This window comes from Hevea brasiliensis, chromosome 16 (assembly GCF_030052815.1).
Source record: "Hevea brasiliensis isolate MT/VB/25A 57/8 chromosome 16, ASM3005281v1, whole genome shotgun sequence".
NCBI classification, from domain to species: domain Eukaryota; kingdom Viridiplantae; phylum Streptophyta; class Magnoliopsida; order Malpighiales; family Euphorbiaceae; genus Hevea; species Hevea brasiliensis.
In genome coordinates, this window is record NC_079508.1 from 22,499,809 (window position 1) to 22,524,167 (window position 24,359).

A 24,359-nucleotide genomic window follows, 5' to 3' on the forward strand; every position below is an offset into this window, starting at 1 on the left:
CAAATGGAGTGATTCAAAAAAACGAAATTCAACTAGACAAAATAAGGAACAACTTTCATGTTTATCATTTTTCCAAATTCCTACTGCAACAGTAACTAATGGAACAGTAAAGATAGGGTATGAAAACTGAAAATTCTGCTCCATTAATTTTAAGCTTAGAAATGGTATTGGTAACCAATACCAACAAATTTTGAATGCAAAATGTGGTATGTTGGGAGTGTTAAAACCAATGTACCTATTTTCTATGCAAAAGTAAACATTTTTGTTGACTAATGAAGGGAATAGTAACACCAAAACTTGAAATTCAAAAATTGTAAAATTCAAAAGTGTCAAATGCCCTAGTATACCTAAAAAGATTGGTTTGGATTGTTTGGCATGCCAATAGGGTTCAGTTAGCAGTACTGCACATGGCATTATGCCATTCTGTGATTTCATGGCTTTTAGCCATTCTGACATTATGTTGATACTTGGCCTTGTGCCTAATGTTATCTGACTTATTAGTTCATTGCACTGCCGAGACACATATGTGACCAATGGTGTGACGGCCCGAGGTACTTGATACCCAGTGCCAGTTTACCCATTTATCCAGTCCAGTCGTCCAGTATAGGTTGCCTGGGCAACCAAAAATGAAAGTGGATAAATTTAATAAAATAATGAATATAACAAGTACAAAATAAGTAAGACTACAAATGCTCATCGAAAATTTATTTGAAATGAAACATTAATACATTCATTGCATATTTATTTTATGTTATTTATTTTTATTTTATTATTGGCACCACTAAGCATTATTGCTTAGCGCGTTGCTTTTGCCACGCGTAGGTTCTGGAGATACTGACCGAGAGCCCAGCAGACCACAGACTGGGTGAGACCTTCTGCAGCTCTGCATAGTGTCTGTGTCACCTCACCATCTTCAGTGCATTGGTAGGACACTAGGTTTCATTTTGGTATTTTGTAACTATCTTTTATTTTCTCTTGTGTAAATGAGACTTATATAATGTATTTTGATGTTAATGTATATAGTGGAAATTGTGTTTGTGAATGAAAAAGTGAATATTTATTTACGACTTTTACATGATTATCATATGAGATGAATGATTGAGAAATGGAAATGTTGTTCAAAAACATATTGAGATTTTGTTGATGAAATGGAGTTGGGATTGATTGGAAATGATTATTGGAAGTGCTTTTTCACAGGTTCCGAAGAACTGTTTTCTCCATTTTTAGCCGGTACTCTGCCGGATTTTCTATAAAATTTTCGGAACCTCAAATAAATTATAATTTCAATAAATGACTTAAATGAATTATATTTCACAAGTTATAGTCAAAACTATGATAAAAATTAATTAAAGAAGAATAAAAAAATGATTAAGATAAAATAGAGTGTTCCGGTACACTGTGTGACATATCTTACTCGGATATACTATAGACGGGTAAGGGGTGTCACAGGAAGTATTTTGTTTTAATTTAAATGAAATTAATTAGTAATATTTTGGATGGTATTTGAATTGGAAATTGTGGATTTGAATTTTTGGAAGTTGATAAATGATGTTGAAATTGATTGGGATGATTATGAATTTGAAGAATTTGTTGAGACAAATTATTGGAAGTGCTTTTTCATAGGTATTTGAAGAACTATTTTCTCAAAATACAGACGGCACTCTGCCGAAATTTTTATAAAATTTGCGGAAAAAAAATTAGCAAAAAATTTTAACTAGTTTTTAACTTTAATTAAATGTTTTAATATCTATTTAGAAATACTCACCACTTATAAAAGTAAGAAAATTGTTTTAAAATCCCTTGTAGGGTACTTAATGAGTTATCGGTAGATGAAGCTCGGTAGTTCATTAGGTATTCTACGGGATCATGTTATGCCTTACAGAGGGGTAAGATGTGGCAAAGTGAGTTATGGCTGGAAGAAGGAAGAAGAAGCAAATTGTTTCTTCAATTTTTCTATCCATTTTACTCATTTTAAGTGGTTTATGGACATGTGTCACAATGTGATTAGGTGAGAGTGCTTAGTGACATAAGCATGAGGTCAAAATTGTAATTTTAATTCATTTTCTTTTCTTTTCTTTGCTACTCATTTTCAATTCAATTTTTAACAATATTTATTCATATTTTATATCATAATAATTATTTACTTAACTGACAAGTCGGTCAAAAATCATCTCTAAAGACGAAATAACCAAAATGTCTTCCGTTTGGCTTAACAGACTAAAATTGTCTGTACCGATTGAAAAATTTTTCTAAACATTTTCTTGGCATTCTAATGTCATAGAACCCTTAATGACTCTTCTCTGGAGTCCCAAAAATTATTTTATGAATTTTCTCTTCGGTCTAGAGCTTCTAGTTTCGAAGACCGCAACTTCCTACTGGGTTACCCATTGCTAGGGCACCGGCTCATTTAACTTGATTGTATTTTATTTCTAAAATTTTTCCTAAATTTTTCTTATTAATATTTAAGTTATTTATGGTTCCTCACTAGTTTAAATATTTTTCCAGACGTTCTAGTTGTCCAGAACGATACCAGTCACCGGAATAGTAGAATATATGGAATTGTTACAGAGAGGGTGTTACAATTCCCCAACAGAGTTTCATGAGAAATGCCTTGTTAAAATAGCACAGATTGTTAAGCCCTAATGCCCAATACTCCTTTGACTGGCGCAATTTATCCCACGACACCAAATGCACCTTCCTCTTACTACTCGTATCTTCCCATATAAAATTCCTACATAACTTGCCTATTTCCTCACAAACTGCCATAGGCAACTTCATGGTTTGCATTGCATAAACAGGAATGGTTGCTAACACTGATTTTGTTAACGTGATCCTACCAGCCAATGATAATTGAGAAGCACTCCAACTAGACAAATGCTTCCTCATCCCATCTAGAATAAACTCACAAGTGGCTCTCTTAATTCAAGAAGAAAAAAAGTGAACTCTCAAATAACGACCTAGATCATCAGTCTCCATCGCCCCCAAATTACTACAAAGATTGCTTCTCTCCTGATGGCTAGTATTTTCGAAGAAATAAATGCAAGTTTTGCTTAGGCTCATTTTTTTCCCTAAGCTCAAACAAAATTCTTCTAAAATATTTTTAATCACCATTGCTTAACCCATAGAAGCTTCCTCAAATAACAATAAATTATCATCGAAGAAAAGATGCGTTAGTGCTGGTCCACCTTGATTTAAATAGATTGGCTTCCAAATACCTCTACACATTGCCTCCGTTATGCTTTGAGATAACCTCTCCATGACAATCACAAATAAGTAGGAGGAGAGGGGCATCAATGACCCCCCATTCTATAACACTTGCATGGAGCTTGAAGAAGCACAGTCTAGAATAACTTTTGCAAGCTCCATAAGAATTCCTGCATCTAAAAGAGCTCAAACAAAAAATCCCCAATTCACCGATCATGGGCTTTCTCAAGATCCACCTTGGTAATCCCTTTTCGCCCCTTCTTCCTTTTCATAGTATGAATTGGGTTTTTTTTTTTCTTATAACACAAATTATGTATATATATATATATATATATATATATATATATATATATATATATATATATATATATATATATATATATATATATATAGGCATGTATATATGGATGGGCATGTAGGAAGTGATAGACAAGGTTATGAGAATGTTCATGGAGGTTTTGGTTTTGGCAGTCGAAATGAGGAGGGAAAAGTATCATGGATTTTGCTATGGCATACGACCTAATACTAGCAAATACCTACTTTATAAAAAGAGAGTCACATTTAGTGACTTTCAAAAGTGGGCAACATAGAAGCCAAATCGACTTTCTCTTAACTAGGAAGACAAATAGCGCTCTATGCAAGGATTGCAAGGTCATTCTAGGAGAGGCTTTAACAAGTCAACATCGGTTGGTGGTCTTGGATGTCAAGTTTAGGAACAATTCAAGTAAGGTCAGAAGAAATAGTATAGCTCGAACAAAGTGGTGGGAGTTCAAAGGAGTAAAGCAAGTGAAGTTCAAAAATGAGCTTCTCGAGTCTGAAGTATGGAAGCTGGATATGGAGGCCAATGATATGTGGATACAGATGGCATCAAAGATTAGAGAAGTAGCTAAAAAAGTACTTGGAGAGTCTAAAGGACATGGACCACCCTCAAAAGAGAGATGGTGGTGGAATGAGAAAGTACAAAAGGCAGTGAAGAGAAAAAGGGAATGGTATAAGAAATTACCTAAATGTGATAATAATGAGGTATATGAACAGTACAAGATAGCAAAGAAAGAGGCAAAAAAGGCAGTTAGTCATGCAAGAACACAGGCCTTTGAAAAGTTATATGAGAAACTTGAAACTAAAGAAGGGGAGAAAGATATTTATAGATTAGCAAGGAGGAGAGAAAGGAAATGTCAAGATCTCAATCAAGTTAGGTGCATAAAGGATAAAGAAGGAAAAGTGTTGGTGAAAGATGAGGACATTGAAGAAAGATGGAGAAATTATTTTAATGATCTCTTTAATAATAGTCAAAATGGTAATAGCGTGAATATAGATTGTAGAACAATAGAAAAGAATGTGAATTATACTAGAAGGATTAGATCTTTAGAAGTAAAGGAAGCACTTAAGAAAATGAAAGTGGGTAAAGCTTGTGGACCCAATGAAATACCAATTGAAGTGTGGAAGTATTTAGGAGATATGGGAGTGGCATGGTTAACTAAATTATTTAATAAGATTCTAAAATCAAAGAAAATGTCTGATGAATGGAGGAAGAGTATTTTAGTACCTATTTTTAAAAATAAGGGAGACATACAGAGTTGCTCAAACTATAAGGGAATTAAACTCATGAGCCATACTATGAAGTTATGGGAGAGAGTTGTGGAGCATCGACTACGTCATGATACTTCTATCTCTCTCAATCAATTTGGTTTCATGCCCGGTCGTTCAACTATGGAAGCGATCTTTCTTAGAAGCTTGATGGATAATATAGAGATGTGAAGAAAGATCTACACATAGTTTTTATTAATTTGGAGAAGGCTTATGATAGTGTTCCAAGAGAGGTCTTATGGAATGTGTTAGAACAAAAGAAGGTATCTATTAGGTACATACAAGTATTGAAAGATATGTATAAAGGAGCAACTACTATTGTGCGCACAGTGGGAGGGGACACAAGAGATTTTCCGATCTCAATTGGATTACACCAAGGATCAGCCATAAGCCCTTGCCTTTTTACATTAGTTTTAGATGAACTGACGAAACACATACAAGAGAGTATTCCTTGGTGCATGATATTTGTGGATGATATTGTTTTGATAGATGAGACACGAGAAGGAGTCAATAGAAAGCTAGAACTTTGGAAAAGTACTCTAGAGTCAAAGGGTTTTAAGTTAAGTAAAACGAAGACAGAATACATGCATTGCAAGTTCAGTGAAGGGCAAACTAGTGATAGGGTAGGAGTTAGTTTGAATGCAGTGATACTACCCCAAAGTAATCACTTTAAATATCTAGGCTCAGTCTTTCAAGTAGATGGGGGATGTGAGGAGGATGTTAGTCATAGAATTAAAGCCGGATGGTTGAAGTGGAGACGTGCCACGAGAGTTTTATGTGATCGTAAGATTCCCAATAAATTGAAAGGAAAATTTTACCGTACAGCCATACGACCGGCTATGTTATATGGTAGTGAGTGTTAGGCACTGAAAGAGTCATATGCATTTAAGATAAGAGTTGCAGATATGAGAATGTTAAGGTGGATGAGTGGCCATACTAGACTAGATAAATTCCGTAATGAAAGTATTAGAGAAAAGGTAGGAGTGGTGCCAATTGAAGATAAGTTGAGAGAAGGGAGATTGAGGTGGTTTGGTCATGTGAAGCGTAGACATACGGAGGCTCCAGTTAAACAAGTAGAGCACATTAGATTAGAGGATAGAAAGAAAAAAAAGGGTAGACTTAAATTGACTTGGAAGAGAGCAGTACAACATGCCTAGAAGCATTACACATTTCTGAGCATTTAACCCAAAATCGTTCAGAGTGAAAAAAGTGAAACCATATAGCCGACTCCAAATTTTTAGGATAAAGGCTTAGTTGAGTTGAGTTTATATATATATATATATATCATCAATGTATTATTTTTGGCTCTTTCAATAAAAATTTCTTGACTTCGCCCCTGCCAGTAACATATTTTCTTCTTTCTCAAACCATTCTTTTTGTTTTTTTTCATATACTCCTCTCAAACTTTTTTATGGTTTGTATTTTTCATTGTCAGTATATTTGATGTTTATAATTTTTCACGAGAGGGACAGCGCCAGAGGGGAAGGAGAGAGAGAGACGAGCCAGAGATGAATTACATAAAAAAAAATTGACTTGTCGCTCCATTTGCTTTCTACGTGGTGGCTAACAGTAAAAGTCAAAACTTCCAAACTGAAATTAGGATTTCGAATAAAATTTTTTCAAATTTAAAAATTATGATTAATTAAAAGATTTGGACAGACTGATTATTTATTTTCCAACAGGCTATTTTATATTCTGCATAGAGGATGCAGTTACTGGGACTGGGTGGTACCGGGAGAGGATGATGGTTTGCTGTGCCCATCTCTCGGCTCCTTTCTCCGCTACCATTACTAGCAGATATAGGATTTCTCTTGCTAACAACTCTTCTTTCGATTCCAAAGTCTATTTTACTCTAACTTCTCCTAGCCGCTCAAAATATAATCAAGCAGAGCTGAAGAAGAAGAAGAGGAATCGAAATTTCGCAATTTTTTCGAATTTCAGTGTGGCAGTGCCTTCAGATGATTTCGTGGTTGTGAATTTTTACCGGTTTGTGTTTATCGAAAATCCTCATGCAGAAGTTGCCAAGCATCTCTCTTTCTTGAAGGTTTTTCACTAATTTTCAATTTTTTTTAAATTAATTGCTTTTTTCTCTCATTGGTCATACAATGTGAATTTGGTCTTCACTTTGGACATATTATATTTCATAAATTTAAAATTTCTAATAATCTCCGCAAATGTGAAATTCTTTTAAGATGGAATGCAACTATTTAGAAAGCAAAAGCCTATCAATTTCTGTTTGCTCAGATTTTAATGGTTATTTTTTACTTGAGAGAACCTTTCTGCATATTTCTGTGATCAGGGTCTTGACATCCATGGTCGAATATATCTGAATGAACAAGGGATTAATGCCCAGGTAATATTTCTGAGTTTTTATTTTCTCTGGTCACTATATTTTGCTGCCTTGATCATCTAATCTATTTATAACTTCTGATTCAATGGGTCATCATGTGTTTTGTTCCATAAGCTGTGTTTTTCTTTGACCCTTTATGGTTACTAAATAATAATGTTATCATGATATAATCTTTATCCTATGTTTATATGTAATATGCATTATTGCTGTGATTAAATACTGAAAGATTAGTAGAGAAGAGTCCAGGTCAGCGTGATGCTTACAAGGAATGCTTAATTCTTTTAGTTAGCTAAGCTGGACAAGTCGTGGGAAATTTTGTTAAAGAATCAGTTAGTTGGGCATTCTGTTAAGCTAGCTGTATTTTTTGTAACCAATTCCTCCATATATGTAGCTTAATTGTAACTTATCAATTCATTGTGGAGGAACAATCAATTACTCAGTTAATCCCTCCATCTTTACAAACCTTAAATTTCTATTGTTTAGAACAGAAGAGTTCAAAAACTCAAGAAAATGGTGGAGAACTTAGGAAATCTCCTATCTGATATTGCCACGAAACAAGATCAATCAGTTAGTTTGCTAATCTCTGAAAACAATAAGAAACAAGTCATGATTCTGTAGTGACAAGATCAAACCTTCTAGGAATTGTTGAACATGAATCAAGGACTGTTAAATGTGATGAAATCCTTGTAGCTACAGAATCTAGATGCTCTTGTTAATAATTTCTTCCAATCTTGAAGGCTAAGTTGGGGGTAACTTCAATAGCACTTTGAGTAATTCTAGTTCTACTGCCAAATTTTGCGCTGCATGTCAATTTTCTGGAACTAGTTATGATCTCAAGATTTTCCAGAATTGAGTTTCATAAGTTTGATGGTGATGATTAAATGGCTGAATTTATAGGGCAGAGCAGTTTTGCAAAATAGATAACATCCTGTTAGATTTGAAGGTGGCTATTACTCAATTCACATGGAGTGAGGGATGTGCCTTACAATGGCACCAAATGCACATGGAAAGTACATAGCAGCTCAGCTAGGAGCCCAGGAGTTGTGAATCAAGGACCAAAACCATTGAGGGTGTATTACAGAAGAAACATAAGGAAGAGAGAACAATTAGAAAGAAAAGCAGAGGAGAATGGGAAGGAAGTCTCTAGAAATATGCATCTGGTGTAGATTAGCAAAGAATTTAATCTGTTAGAGAGAAATGCAGGAGTCTTGCCACCTGGAGGTAATAAAAGAATTGGTGATCCAAGACCACCATAAATACCAGCTGCTTCAGCAGGAGTAGGGTGTGAAGAATTCTCTTAATTTGGCAGCTATAGCTGGGGCAAGCTCTCTGCTAGTTTAGGAGAAGGTTTCCTGGTCATTTTGTTTCTGTTTATGTAGTATTTAATAGAGATAGTAAGAAGAGGAAGTAAATAATTGCTGTAATGGTTGAAGTATTAATAGTTAAAGCCATTTTGCCATTCTATTTCCATTCAAATATCCACACATTTCTTTGCAATTCAGTATTTGACAAGTCAAATCTGTTCGTAACTCAATTATTCCCAAATGGCAAGGTTATGTGAAAGCCTTGAATGTGAGATTTGGATCTAAAGCCTGTGAAGATCTTATGGTGGACCTATCAAACATTGGGCTGACTAGACTAGAGACTTACAGACTTAGATTAATTTAATATTTTGCTTAGTAAAATCTCTTTGCCAGAAGAGTATGCTTTTAACTTTTTCTGTAGAGGACTGAAGGATGAAATTCAACTTCCTATCAGGATGTTCAATCCTGTTTCCACACAGCATGCATATCGTTTGCCAAATTACAAGATGCAACCCTCCCTGTTAAGAATCAATCCTTTAAACCCTACACCAGACCATTCTCCATAACTCCAAAACAAACCATTCTACCTACTTTACATACTTAGACCTGTAAAAAATGTAGGACTTTTAACTAACCCAATCAAAACTTTGGTCTTACCAAATACTCTTAGCAACAATAATAGACCATATAAAGCACTATCTGAACTTGTGCCAAATTGTGTTTTGGATGTGAGGGGAAATAAATTGTTAACCACAGATTTAATGTAAAAACAAGAGATTGCAAATAATCACAACCAGGAATTAGAAGGAGATGAAGAAAAAGGGGAAGTGAAAGACGTGGATTCTGGTAGAGTATTTGATGAGAAAGGAGCTCATGTTTTTGTGTATGCATTTAATGGATCACAAATGGGAGATAATCATCAAACTATGAGGATTGTGGGCAAATTCAAGTGTAGAAAGAGATAATTCTTATTTTTATTTCAATTAATCTGTACATGGGTATATATATATAATTGATTCCTATAATTGTGTTCTACTAATTAGGAAGAAATCCTAAATAGGAATACAAAATACAAAATATACAGAGAAATAATATAGTGATTGACTTTCCATAACATAGTGATTGACTTTCCATAACACTCCCCCTCAAGTTGGAGCATAGATGTTAATCATGCCCAACTTGTTACAAATGTAGTTAATCCTAGCTCCATTCAGAGCTTTTGTGAAAATATCTCCTAATTGCTCTCCAGTTTTGATGTGTCATGTTGAGATGATCTGTTGTTGAATCTTTTCACGAATAAAGTGACAATCAATCTCAATATGTTTGGTCCGCTCATGAAACACCGGATTAGAAGCAATATGAAGAGCAGCTTGATTATCACACCACAATTTCGTTGGCAGGGAGGTCTTAAAACCTGTCTCATCTAGTAATTGAAGTATCCACATTACCTCACATACTGATTGTGCCATGGCTCTGTATTCGGATTCAGCACTAGATCGAGAAACTACACTCTGCTTCTTGCTTCTCCAAGACACCAAATTTCCTCCAATAAAAACGCAATATCCAGTAGTTGACCTCCTTTCAATTTTAGATCCAGCCCAGTCGGCATCTGAAAAGCATTCAACATTCAAATGCCCATGATTACTATATAGAAAACCTCTTCCTGGAGCGCCCTTCAGATAACACAAGATTTGTTCCAAGGCTTCTCAATGAGCAACAGTTGGGGAAGACATAAACTGACTTACCACACTAACGGCATAAGCAATGTCAGGACGAGTGACTGTAAGGTAGTTCAATTTTCCTACCAATCTCCTGTATCTCTCTGGATCTTTAAACAACTCACTATTCCCTGCTAATAGTTGTAAAGTTGGAGTCATTGGTGCGCTACAAGGCTTAGCACCTAATTTTCCTGTCTCTGTCAATAGATCGAGGACATATTTTATTTGAGACAAGAAAATACCCTTCTTACTTCTCATAACTTCGATACCCAAGAAATAATTTAACAATCCCAAGCCTTTGGTCTGAAACTGAGTTTGGAAGAAGGTTTTAAGAGATGAAATACCTGCAGAGTCACTCCCAGTGATGACAATGTCATCCACATAGACTACCAAGAGAATTAGACCAGCCTCAGATTGCCTATAAAATACTGAGTGATCACACTTACTCTTTTGCATACCAAATTCCTGTACTGCTTCACTGAATCTCCAAAACCATGCCCTAGGACTTTGTTTCAAGCCATAAAGAGACTTCCGAAGCCTACAAACTTTTGCCAACTCCCCCTGAGCAACAAATCCAGGTGGTTGCTCCATATACACCTCCTCCTGAAGATCACCATGAAGGAAAGCATTCTTGATATCTAATTGATGCAGGGGCCAATCATATGTAGCTGCTAAAGAGATAAACAAGCGAATAGAAGTAAGTTTAGCTACAGGAGAAAAAGTATTAGAGTAATCAACCCCATATGTCTGAGCATATCCTTTTGCTACAAGGCGTGCTTCTAACCTAGCCACAGAACTATCGGGATTTACCTTTACTGTATATACCCATTTGCAACCAATAGCTTTCTTACCAGTGGGCAAAGGCAATAGTTCCCATGTACCATTAGCATCTAAAGCCTCCATTTCCTCTTTCATAGCATCACACCTGCCAGGATGAGACAGTGACTCATCAACAGTATTAGGGATAGGAACGGAGTCTAAAGAAGTAACAAAACACCGAGAACAAGAAGACAATTGATTATAAGAAACAAAAGAAGAGATAGGGTAAGTACATGAACGTTTACCTTTACGAAGAGCAATGGGTAAGTCTAGATCAGAATCATGATCAGTATGAGGTACAGGATCTCCCAACGAAGTAGCTGGTGGAGGATCTGAGTCAGGAATCTCTAATTTCCTGGAATAAACATGAACAACGGGAGGTCGAGTAAGTCTAGAGACAGAAGGAACAGGCTGTGGGAGAGGACTAGACATTGGTTGGACAGTATATATTAAGAGATCATCCTCCTCCCCCTGACTCTCATACACAGATGATGGAGGAAAAAATAGAGTGGACTCAAAAAATGTGACATCTGCAGAAACAAGATAACGATTAAGAGTAGGAGAGAAACAACGGTACCCTTTTTGGAGCCGGGAGTACTCAAGGAAGACACATTTGAGAGATTTTGGATCCAATTTAGTAACCTGTGGACGAACATCACGCACAAAACAGGTACAACAAAAAATACGGGGTTCAATAGGGAACAAAGATTTTGTAGAAAACAAAGTAATATAAGGAATATCCCCATTAAGGACAGAAGACGGCATACGATTGATAAAAAAACATGCCGTAGAAACTGCATCCGCCTAAAAGTGTTTAGGTACTTTCATCTGAAAAAGAAGAGTACGAGTTACCTCAAGAAGATGACGATTTTTTTTTTCGGCCACGCGATTTTGGGATGGGGTATCCACACAGGAAGACTGATGAATAATGCCATTTTGTGTCATATAAGGCTGAAATTGTGCTGAAAAGTATTCTTTGGCATTGTCACTTCTTAATATGCGCACAAAAAATATTAAATTGAGTTTTGATTTCATTACAAAAGGCACAAAAGATAGAAAACAACTCAGAACGATTCTTCATTAAATATAACCAGGTAACACGAGAGTAATCATTAACAAAAGTAATAAAATAACGAAATTCAGTTTTAGATATAACAGAACAAGGACCCCAAACATCAGAATGAACTAACTCAAAAGGAGATGAAGCCCGTCTATTTACTCTAGACACAGAAGGCAAACGATGATGTTTTGCAAACTGACACGACTCACATTCTAGTATTGATAAAGACTGAAATTGAGGACACAGCTTCTTCATGGTAGACAAAGAAGGATGACCCAATCTACAATGAGCTTCAAGAGGTGTTAAGGTACTGGAGCAAACAAGCGACCGCGGTACATGATTTTCCAGAATGTAGAGACCACCTGACTCGCGTCCTCTACCAATAATACGCCGTCGTAAGATCTCGAAACAAACACCGGTCAGAAAAAGTAAACAGAACAATTTAAGGTACGATTAAGTTTACTAACAGAAAGTATATTAAAAGAGAATTTTGGTAGACACAAAATGTAAGACAAAGAAATTGACGGAAGTCGGGTTCGCATTCGAACCTATGACACAAGAAGTAGAATCATCGGCTAAAGTAATGAGAGGAAGTGAGATTAGACGTAGCGGATAGAAGACTAGAATTACTGTCATGTGATCTCGCAGCACTGAATCAATAACCCATTTGGATGAAGAAGACACAAGGCATGTAGTGGATTTACGACTCGTGATTGCGATGTGATAGGAACTGGTAGGCTTTAGAAATGCACGATCTTTGGGAAAATTGTGCAAAATCCTCTGCAGATACCAAAATAGTTTTCTCGGAGGAAGATCTTGTAGAATTCTCTCACGCCATATTTGCCATTTGTGATCGCTGATTTTTCTCTGGTTACGGACAATTATATTTTGTATGGCCAAGCTCATGGCAATAATAACAAATGACTCCTCTTGAGTCTGATTAGAACTAGCCTCTCCATTACGATTACTACATTTGCCTGTAATTCCTCCTCTATTACCTTGTTGTCCATTTGGATTACGGCTAATAAGAGCACTACTGGCAGGCTGTGAAGATTGAGCACTCTCTGTACGAAGGACCCGTGTGAACGTTTCATGCAAAGAAGAAATCTCGAATCGAGAGGATCGAGATTTAGCGATCTCATACTTTGAAGGAAGGCACAAGAAAACTCATAACGATCGATTGCTCCGTTGGGCTCTTTGAACTTTCACATCGTGACTAAAAGACAACAATACATTAAGTTCCTCATATACCGCTTAAAATCCATAAAATAAGCCGTGAGAGGCTTATCCTCTTTCTCAAAGACGGTAGAATGCCTTACAAACATCATAAATACGGAGATATTCCCTTTACGAATCTGAGAAAATCTAAGTAATCCATCAATTCCTTAACAAATTCACAGTGATTAATTAAACTAATTACCTCACTATGAATCGAGTTCCGAAGCTGCAAAAACAACCGAGCATCCTCCCTTAGCCAAGTTTGTCGTGTATCATCAGTGGGTGGATCTTTAGTAAGGTGATCATCCTTATCAATGCTACGCAAATAGACCCTAACAGTCTTACTCCACTCCAGATAATTCGAACCATTAAGTTTGTGTTCCGTGATCTTAGTCATCACCGGAATCACATCAGAAATAACATTCTTATTGTCTGCCATTTGTTGAGACAAAGAAAACTAACCGAAATGCTAATCCAAAGTGCTTATAGCAGGAAAATAACCCAAAATCACAAATCAAGTAAATACCAAAATAGGATCTAAGAGCCAAACCTCAGAAGTCCTTTAATGGTTATACTGGATCAGGCAACAGCACACAGTGGTGGAATGAGGGGGTTGAGACGACGCAGGCGATGTTGATCGGGGTTGAAACTGCCGGTCGGCGGCCAAGGTCTTTCCTGAGCTGGGTAGTGAGAACAAATAGTCACCCTAGATTGATGACCTGCTCTGATACCATGTAGAAAGAGATGATTCTCATTAATTTCAATTAATCTGTACATGGGTATATATATACAATTGATTCCTATAATTGTGTTCTACTAATTAGGAAGAAATCCTAAATAAGAAATCCTAAATAGGAATACAGAATACAAAATATACAGAAAAATAATATAGTGATTGACTTTCCATAACATTTGTGATTTTTGATGAATTATTGTTAAATCTGTTTAAGTGAGTATTTTGATGTGGCTGAGATGAGGCCAAATGTTTTGCAAGCAATAGGTTAAGATGTAATGGAATTTGCTCAGTAATGAATCTAGCATCATGTTAAGTGAACTTCTGCCACTAGTAGCCAAGAAACTATTTATGTCTTCTTATATTAATAAAACTTGTCTTTTGTAAAAGGGAGAAGTAAAGGAAAATCAGTTTTAACTTTGCATGGATGTTCTTATGAGTAAGACAAAATCTACTGGTCACATGAGGTGCAAATTCTTTGTATCTTAATATTTTCTTCTGATGTTCTGTATGTGCAGTTCAGTGGACCATCAAAAGATGCTCTTGCATATGTTGAATGGTTAAGAGAAGATTTCAGATTTTCTGATGTACTGGTTCAAGTGTCTCCAGCAAACAATGAGCATGCCTTCCCAAAATTAAAGCTGCGCTACAAACCCTCATTGGTTCAGGCAAGAAAAAACTTTTGCATCTTGTGGGGGGAGACCACCTTTTTAATGAAATTAGAGAGTGATGATTATTGCTTCTTTACTTGAAAGTTGCTATTTTCCCGGTGATTGAAATATATCCATATATATATATATTAGAGATGTCCCACCAAGCACAGTTTTTGGTTGTTCTTTTGCATGATTTGAGATAAATATTAATCACATTGCAATGATTGTCCTAAAAATGCAAATAAAAAAAAATTTGGAATTTGTGCATTGTCTAAGTATGAGTTTATGTCTCTTTTTATACGATAACAACAAACCTAACCCCTTTGACCACCCCCCGCCCCGTAGAAAAAAAAAAGGAAATTTACCTTCACTTCAGTACATTTTTGTAACTGTTTGGAAGAAACAAGAATTAATTAGTTGCCTTTGAACAAACTCTTGTGAAAGTACTTCTTTGTTAAAATTTTTGGCCAAAGGCTCAAATTCACCCTTAAACTTTTACTCAAATGTCTGTCAAGCCTTTAAAAAAATTTTGTTGTCAATCAAACCTCTTACCTTTTCAATTTGATTAATTGAGTCGAAAATGTAAGTCATGTGACACAAATAGATGTTAAAATGGCTGCTAAATCAGATACATGGGACCCATAACATAATAAAAAATACTTTATATAAAGAATCAAAAAATTTAATAATAATAATAATAATAATAATAATAATAATAATAATAATAATAATAATAATAATAACCCTCACATCATAAAACTCATGGAGAATGATAATCTTTAAAATCAATAAAAAGTGCATAGCACACATGAATGAAAATTGAGGTGGTTTGGTCATGTAAAGCGTAGAAATACGGAGGCTCCAGTTAGACAAGTAGAGCACATTAGGTTAGAGGATAGAAAGAAAAAAAGGGGTAGACCTAAATTGACTTGGAGGAGAGTAGTACAACATGACCTAGAAGCATTACACATTTCTGAGGACTTAACCCAAAATCGTTTAGAGTGGAGAAAGCGAATCCATATAGCCGACCTCAAATTTTTGGGATAAAGGCTTAGTTGAGTTGAGTTGAGTTGAGTACACATGAATGAAAATTAATGGAAAAAATCTTATACTGCTTTCTTCGACTTCCTTCCAAAATTGAAATAGCCACTAAACCCAACATATTTATTAATTTGCTTACAAGAATTTATGTTAAATCACTTACAATCAAACATAACAGAAAATCTAAATCATTGAACAAAATTGTCATTTTTTATGGAACCAAACAAAAACGTTTGAAAGTCAACCCATAAATTTTTTAAATTCTCAAAATTCTCATCCTGTAGCTTCCAAAGAAGACAATGAATTGATTGGACACTAAGCACCAAGAATAAAATTCACAAAGCATTCAAGATCTAAAAATATTACATTGTAGCTTGGTGGGTTTTGCTCTCTACTTTTCAGGGGGGATGGAAACAAGAGAATTCAACTGGAGTGGAAGCCATAGAAAATCACGATCGTGGTTGTGGCCATGTTCGTACTCACGGGCAATGGAAACAGGCTTGTAACGGCAATAATATGTATTGCTACGCAATTTTTTTTTTTTTTTTGCAAAATAGAAAGTTCACGAATTGAATAGATATTTAAAAATATAATTAAAACTAAGATACACAATTAAATGATAAACATAAATACATTAAATAAATGCATTAAATTCATCATTCCTGGACATCATTAGCATTAATCAATTTAAAACTAAAATAACTATAATTTTCTTTAACAAATGAGCAGAAGCACCAACAACAAAGAAATAACTCGCCCTTTGCAAAATATGGATGTGAAAGTGTAATTAATTGCTCCTTCACTTCAAATAAACCTTCACTAATTGATGATCTTAGCTCAAGAAATGAAGATTTGTAAAAGATGGAAAATTTGACGTGAAAATTGGATAGAAACATAAAGGGAAGTGTAGAAACCAAAATCAAAACAAGCTCTTTGCCTCTTGGCTCCAAAATAAAAAGCACTTTGTGCCCATGTGAGCAATGCTTATTAATCTTCACTTAATGACTAGTAACAGCTGTTAGCATTTTGAAACATACGTTATCAACATTTTATTTTTGTCATTATTTAACATGGGTAATGGTAATGCTTCCCTCAAAAACTTGTATTCAACAGCCCTTATTTAAAACCATGGCGGAAGCCAAATTACAGGGCTAAAAATTTGTGATCAATTTGAAGAATCACTGCTAGATACGATTTTGCTGCTGCTGCTTTTTGTACTACCTTAGTTCTCGCTCGACTTTCTTTCAGCTTAAGAAGGCTATAATGAGAATAAGGATCTCTTCAGAACTCTAAGAGAATGAGTGTTGAGGGCAATGTGTTGCCAAGCAATAAGAGAGAAAATGAAGGCAAAAACATATTAGGATTATTCATAAACGGGAAGGGAAGAGCAAAATTAGGAATGAACTCTATTGAGAAACGCATAAAAACATTATTGATAAATAGTAAAGATTGAAGTGGTTGTAGATCCAAAGCCTCTTTATTATTTATCAAGTGGGTTTAGATTTAATAATTTCTGTCAATTCAAGTGAGTTTAGATCCAAATATTTCCAAAGACTTTCATTATTGATTCCAATGGTTTTTGATTCACAGTGTTGGGTTAATTTTTTTCATTATTTTTGCATTAGATAGAATTTAAGAAATTTTTTAAATGCTTGAAAAATTTTTATATTAACATTTTATTTTTTTATGGGTCTCATAAAATTACGTCACCAATATATTAATGGTGTTAAATAATGCTGTTTAAATTTAGACTTAATTAATAAAAAATTAAAACTAAAAGGCTTGATTGGCTAGAAAAATTGTTTTAAGGCTTGATTGACTTTTGGCCATAACTTCAAGGGCCAAAAATAAGCTTTTGGCCAAAATTTTTTCATGAAATTTATCGACAATGTTTTCTATTGGGAAATCATGGACCCCAAAAAAAATGCATATTTTTCATATCTTTTTGCCTTGTGGAAGTTTTTCAATTTATATGTTTGCGTGAGCGTACACATTCATTTTGCTGCTATTCTTTCTTCATCAGTTGGAAGGAAGCATTTCACATCTTCCTTTGTTGAATCCTTCTATGAGAGCAACGCCTCTAACACCATTTGAGTGGAGAAAAAGATTAGAAGCAGTACATGAAATTGTTGGGATGTCAAATTCAGCCATTGGTTCAAATTATGTTCTATTGGATGTAAGAAATGGTAATTTTTCTTTCTTAAACTTTGTTCTAGCTTGGAGTCTCGATATGAATGTGCTATTGTTCATTGTTCTCTCTCGCTCATTTTTATTTTTGCACGTGTAATGTTTTCTTATGATGATGCAAACTTTAGAGGACTTCGTCTTGAAATCTACAATCAATTTAGTGTATTCTCATGATTGCTCTAAAATAGATTCAAACACCAAATACTTACTTAATCCAACACCAACTTGTGATGGAAAACCAAGCAAAATCATGATTTCTTCTAATGACTAAACTTGATCTAATATCAACAAGTGATAGAAAACCAAGAATAAATGATATGGACCCAACAACCATATCTCCACCTCAAAAGCTAGCTCGGAAGGGGAGGGTTGCGAACCCATAAATATGACACCCAAGATCTCCCTTGCTAACTAATGTGGTATGCATTATTCTCAACCCCTTTACATTGAACATCCTCGTGAAGAAACCGTGATTATATTGAACCCTGACCTATTCATATGTTAGGGAACTTTTATATATGGGCCACCGACCATACAAGAAGAAGCTCTGATACCAAATGATGCGGACCCAACAATTATATCTCTACCTCAAATGCTAGCTCGTAAGGAGAGGGTTGCGAACCCATATGTATAACACCTAAGATCTCCCTTGCTAACCGATGTAGGATGCATCATATGGACTCTCCTAAATGATAGTTTAGCTAATAAATAAAATAAATGTAAATTTGTAGAGTAGGCATTGAAGGTTTGGAGATTCAATTGCTTAATGTTATCAATGTTTTGCTTGAATTATTGAAGGCTGAAAGATGTATGGATTTTCTCTCAACCATGTTCATTTTGATAAGCATTTTTATTTTGATTTGGTTGCAACAATTACAATGTCTTGATTACAATACACTTCAACATGTAAAACTTTAAATGAAACAAGGAAAATTGCACTAATGGTCATTAAATTTTATTGAGGTCACGAAAAGATCAATTTATTACAATTAAGTCACTAAACTTTAATTGGATAGGTGAAATTTAAAAAATTTCAATCAACTGGTGAACATAAATTTGACATGGGCAATTTCTTTTATTGTTTGCTTATTTTTAATAATTTCACAATATATATATATATATATACTGAAAGCTAACTCTTGTAATAAGTTACCAATTTGACTTTCTTGTCAATTATTATATGTATAAGATTATATTGATATTTGTTAAATTCTTCTTTAGTGTTGATTTCGGACATTTTTGCTAAATTTGTAAAATAATTTATGATAGTGGCAGCCAATTTGATCTGATTTGGTATGATTTAGCCCGAATCTGTGACATTAGTTTTGATTCCAAAATTTTTCTGTTTCTGTTATTTAAAATCTTCAGCCAATGAGATTCATGAATGGTGTATATGTTGGTTTCTTTTGATATGAATTTGGCTTTGCAGCTCAGTTACTCAAGCCTAGAGTTGAATTGGTGGCTTGAAATCTAATATTTTAAATCTCTTAAACATGCTTGCACTTGTATCTCATGAAGATCTTGATTTTATATCTCTTCCCTTTTCATTCTTAGCTAAAATACTAGCTATAATATTCAGTTGTCATTGCATGTTATCATTCCATTTAAATCAAATATTTTAGGATGTGGATTTTACTCATTTATATATATGCAGCATTCAGCCATAATTTAGTTATCGCAAGTCCTGCTGTTATTATTCTTTGTATCAGGCTATGAGTGGGACATTGGTCATTTCGTTGGGGCCCAGCGACCTGATACAGATTGCTTCAGGAGCACTTCTTGTGGACTATCCAATAGGGAGGTATGATCAGTTTATTAATGTGTGATCAAATCATCAGTGCAGAAGATTGAGCTCATTGATGATCCATTGATGCTTTTTATTATTTATTTATTTATTTTGGAATCTGAAAATCTTGGGGTGAAAACTATTGTATTCACTTCACCTATGGTTATAATGAAAGATGATACTGTTGATCTTAGGCTGTCCCTTTATTCAGGGTCTGGTTGGTATTTTGTCTTTTTTTGGTGGTTGCCCATGTCCAGTAGCTAAAAAATTATATGTGTGAAAAACGGCTTCAGCTTGATGAAAAGGTAAAAGCTAGTTTTGTGGTTTTCACTTGTGGCAACCTGCTTTCTCTTAAAAAAGGAAAAAAAACTCAATAATTTTTGTTTGAGTTATTGGATAACAACCACCAAAACCTGAAAATAGCATAGGAAAGAGCATGTCTTGCTTCCTTCATTGCTGGGCTCACTTTGTTCTAGCATTTTAATTTCTTTTATTCCTAAAATTTGGTCTTAGAATTTTTCATTAGATGTTTCTAATTAAAAAACTGAGTTGATTGCTTCATGTGCTTGTGTCCATGTGGCTGAATTTATAAGGGATTCTTGAAAATCAAGATGTGTTGCAAGTTGGATGATATATCTCTTGGGATTGTGATGCTGATAGAGGAAAGAGCTTAAATTAAAAGAAAAAAACAAGAATTAAGAAGAGAGGAAGGCATTTTGCATTAATGGAACAGGAATAAACAGCAATCTTGTTACAATAGCCAATATATCAAACCAGGGAATACACTTTAAGTCCCTTGGTCCCAGCAAAAGCCAAAACACATAACAGACTACTCAAGCTCGCCTTGCTCTCTGGGTCAGTTATTTATAGGTTCTCCAGCACATGAAATAGCACCCATTCTTTTATCCAGCTCAGCAACGTTTCCCTTTTCAGAATTCTTTACAACTTTCTTGGATCTTCTTCTTGTATATACTCTCAGCTTTGCAGGCCCATTAGTTCCCACACACGCCTGGCCTGCACTATCCATATCATTGCTGCCCTCATAAAGCACAGCCTTGTCCTCGAGGCTGTATGTTGGGAACTGGTTTCTAAAATCAATTAAATTCATCCAAGTAGCCTCATCTACAGATTTACCTTTCCATTGAACCAAAACCTGAGTAATAGAAGAATGCTGACCTCGAATGACTCTCTGCTTCAAGATTTGTTTTGGTTCAATAAATGGTTCATCAACAATCATATCACGGGTAATTCAATTACAAAATCATGATTCCCCACTGCCTTTTTTAACTGAGATACATGGAAAATAAGATCGATGTGAGCTTCGGTTGGTAATTGCAGTTTACGCACAACAAATCCAATTTTTCCCACAATCTTAAATGGTCCATAGTATCGAGCAGCTAATTTTGGAGCTACCTAAGAATGAGATGTTAGTTGTCTATGGGGTCAAAATTTCAAAAAAACAGATTTACTAATCTCAAAAGTTACCTCTCGATGATAAACATTAGCTGCCTTCACCATTCTTTGTCATGCTCGTTGGATATTGTATTGCAATTGCCTCAACATAGGATCACGATCCATAAGCTCTTGAGCTACTGCCTCCACTTTTGTTTCTCCTGGCATGAACTTTGGAGTAGAAGGACATATTCCACACATAACTTGGAATGGGGTCATTCTTGTAGCGGTATGGAAACTAGTATTAAAACAATATTCAGCTCAATACAACCATTTACTCCAATGCTTCTGTTACTCCGATGTAAAACAACGCAGATAAGTTTCAAGGCAGCGATTTAAAACTTCAGTTTGTCCATTTGTTTTTGAATGGTAGGCGGTGCTCATGCGGAGAGTGGTGCCTTGCAATCTGAACAATTCTTGCCAGAAATTGCTAAGAAAAAGAGGATCTCTATCACTCACAATTGACTCTGGCATGCCATGTAACCGAACAATTTCCTTGGTAAAAATCTCCGCCATTATCTTTGCTATAAAAGGATGCTTCAATCTAATAAAATGACCATATTTAGAGAGTCTATCAACGACAACAAGAATGCAATCAATTCCATAAGATCTGGGCAATCCAGTAATAAAATCCATAAAGATTTTTGACCATACAACAGATGGAATAGGAAGTGGTTGGAGCAACCCCGCAGGACAAGTAGTCATGTATTTATTTTGTTGGCATATGAGTTACTTGGCTAAAACGGCTGCACTCATCTCGTCATTCAAAGGAAAAGATTTGCCACCAGCCTTCTATAGGTTCTATAAGTCCCCAAATGCCCCTTAGCAGGTGTAAATCAGGTATTTTTCATATATTCAAAGGTGTTAATACGTAGATATATGTATATGTATACAATCATATCTTATTCTATATGGATTAAAACTCTACTTATACCCTCATTGACAAAGACTTCTATAACACTCCCCCTCAAGTTGGAGCATAGATGTTAATCATGCTCAACTTGTTATAGATGTAGTCAACCCAAGCTCCACTTAGAGCTTTTGTAAATAAATTTCCTAATTGCTCTCTAGTTTTGATGTGTTGTGTTGAGATAATCTCTTGTTGAAGCTTTTTCCGGACAAAATGATAATCAATTTCAAATTGCTTGGTCTGTTCATGGAACATAGGATTAGAAGCAATATGGAGAGCAGCTTGATTATCACACTATAACTGCGCAGACAAAGAGGTCTTAAGGCCAACCTTATCTAATAATTGAAGTATCCACACTATTTTACACACTGATTGTGCCATAGCTCTGTATTCCGATTCAGCACTAGATTGCGAGACTACACTCTGTTTCTTACTTCTCTGTCACCAAATTACCTCCAACAAAAACACAATATCTGGTAGTTGATTTTCTATCAGCCTTAGAATTTGTCCAGTCTGCATCTGAAAAGTATTCAACGTTTAAATGCCTATGATTACTATATAATAAGTCTCGCCCTGGAGCTCCCTTCAAATAACACAAAATTTGTCCCAAAGCTTCCCAATGAGCAATAGTTGGAGAGGACATAAGCTGACTTACCACATTGACTGAATATGCAATATCAGGACGAGTTATTGTAAGGTAGTTCAATTTACCTACCAACCTCCTGTATTTTTCTGGATCTTCAAATAGTTTACCATCCTCTGCTCTAAGTTGGAGATTCGGGGTCATTGGTGCATTGCAAGGCTGAACACCTAATTTTTCAATTTCTGTCAGTAGATCAAGAAGAACATACTTCTGTTGAGACAAGAAGATACCTTTCTTACTTCTCATAACTTCAATATCCAAGAAATATTTGAGTGGGCCTAAATCTTTTGTTTGAAATTGGGTCTGAAGGAAGTGTTTAAGAGATGAAATACCTGCAGAATCACTCCCAGTGATAACCATATCATCAACATACACTACTAGTAAAATGAGGCTAGGCTTAGACTGCCTATAAAACACCGAATGATCGCACTTACTCTTTTGCATACCAAAATCTTGTACTACTTCACTGAATCTCCCAAACCAAGCCCGAGGACTTTGTTTCAAGCCATAAAGAGACTTTCGAAGTTTGCAAACTTTACCCAACTCCCCTTTGAGCAACAAACCATGGTGGTTGCTCCATATATACCTTCTCCTGAAGATCACCATGAAGAAAGGCATTCTTTATATCTAATTGGTGCAAAGGCCAATCATATGTAGCTGCTAGGGAGATGAACAATCGAACTAAAGCTAGTTTAGCTACAGGAGAAAAAGTATCAGAGTAATCCACCCTATATGTTTGAGCATATCCTTTGACTACAAGGTGTGCTTTCAATCTAGCTATAGAACCATCAGGATTCGTCTTTACTGAAAAAACCCATTTGCATCCAATAGCCTTCTTAGCAGTGGGCAAAAGGGGAGTTGAGGTACTGGAGCCAGCAATAGATCATGGTTCACATTTATCAAGGATGTAAAGGCCACCTGACTCATGCCTTTACCAATAAAATTCTTCATCATAAGATCCTAAAACAAACAATGGTCAGGAAAAAAGAAAATAGAACAATTTAAGTTTCGAGTGAGTTTACTAACAGAGAGTAAATTAAAAGAAAAGTTAGGTAGACATAAGGACAAAGATATGGATGTGGTTGGATTCATAGTTCTAGAACCAATGACATGCGAAGTAGATCCATAGCTAAAGTAACTGTGGAAGGAGTAGTAAAAGACTGAAAATCAGATAAAAGACCAGAATTACATATGATATGATCTGTAGCACCAGAATCAATGACCCATTTGGACGAGGAGGACACAAAGCATGTAGTGGATTTACCTGACTCAACGATAGCAGTGATTGAGGAATTGGTAGATGCCTGATACTGGGAGAACTGTGCAAATTCTTCTGCAGACGTTGAGATAGTTTTCTCAGAGGTAGAAGACACTGTAGGATTTTCTGTTACCATATTTGCCACCTGGGATCGCTGATTTCTCCTTTGAAGCTTCAAATAGTTACGTTTTGTGTGTCCAGGCTCATGGCAATAATAACAAATAACTCCTCCTATGTCCTGATTAGAACTAGCCTCCACATTACGTTGATTGTTTCTGTTGGTAGTAACCCCTCCTCTATATCCTCTGTCCACTTATATTTCGACTAATAAGGGCACTAGTAGTAGGTTGTGAATGCTTTCTGTACGAAGGACACGTGTAAAAGTATCACGAAGAGAGGAAATCTCAGAGCCAGAGAGAATTTGCGATTTAACAGT

The 24,359-nt window shown here is 35.4% G+C and overlaps 1 protein-coding gene across 1 annotated transcript in view; it reads left to right on the top strand.

Moving 5' to 3' along the window:
• Positions 1 to 6,442: 6,442 nt before the first annotated feature.
• The window catches only part of LOC110667227 (rhodanese-like domain-containing protein 8, chloroplastic), a 53,589-nt gene continuing 35,672 nt past the window's right edge, over positions 6,443 to 24,359 (top strand). Inside the window, 5 exon segments of the mRNA XM_058138299.1 lie at positions 6,443 to 6,835; positions 7,091 to 7,144; positions 14,512 to 14,661; positions 17,711 to 17,873; positions 19,584 to 19,675. Of these exon segments, the coding sequence (XP_057994282.1) occupies positions 6,533 to 6,835; positions 7,091 to 7,144; positions 14,512 to 14,661; positions 17,711 to 17,873; positions 19,584 to 19,675 (762 nt within the window). The 5' untranslated portion in view covers positions 6,443 to 6,532.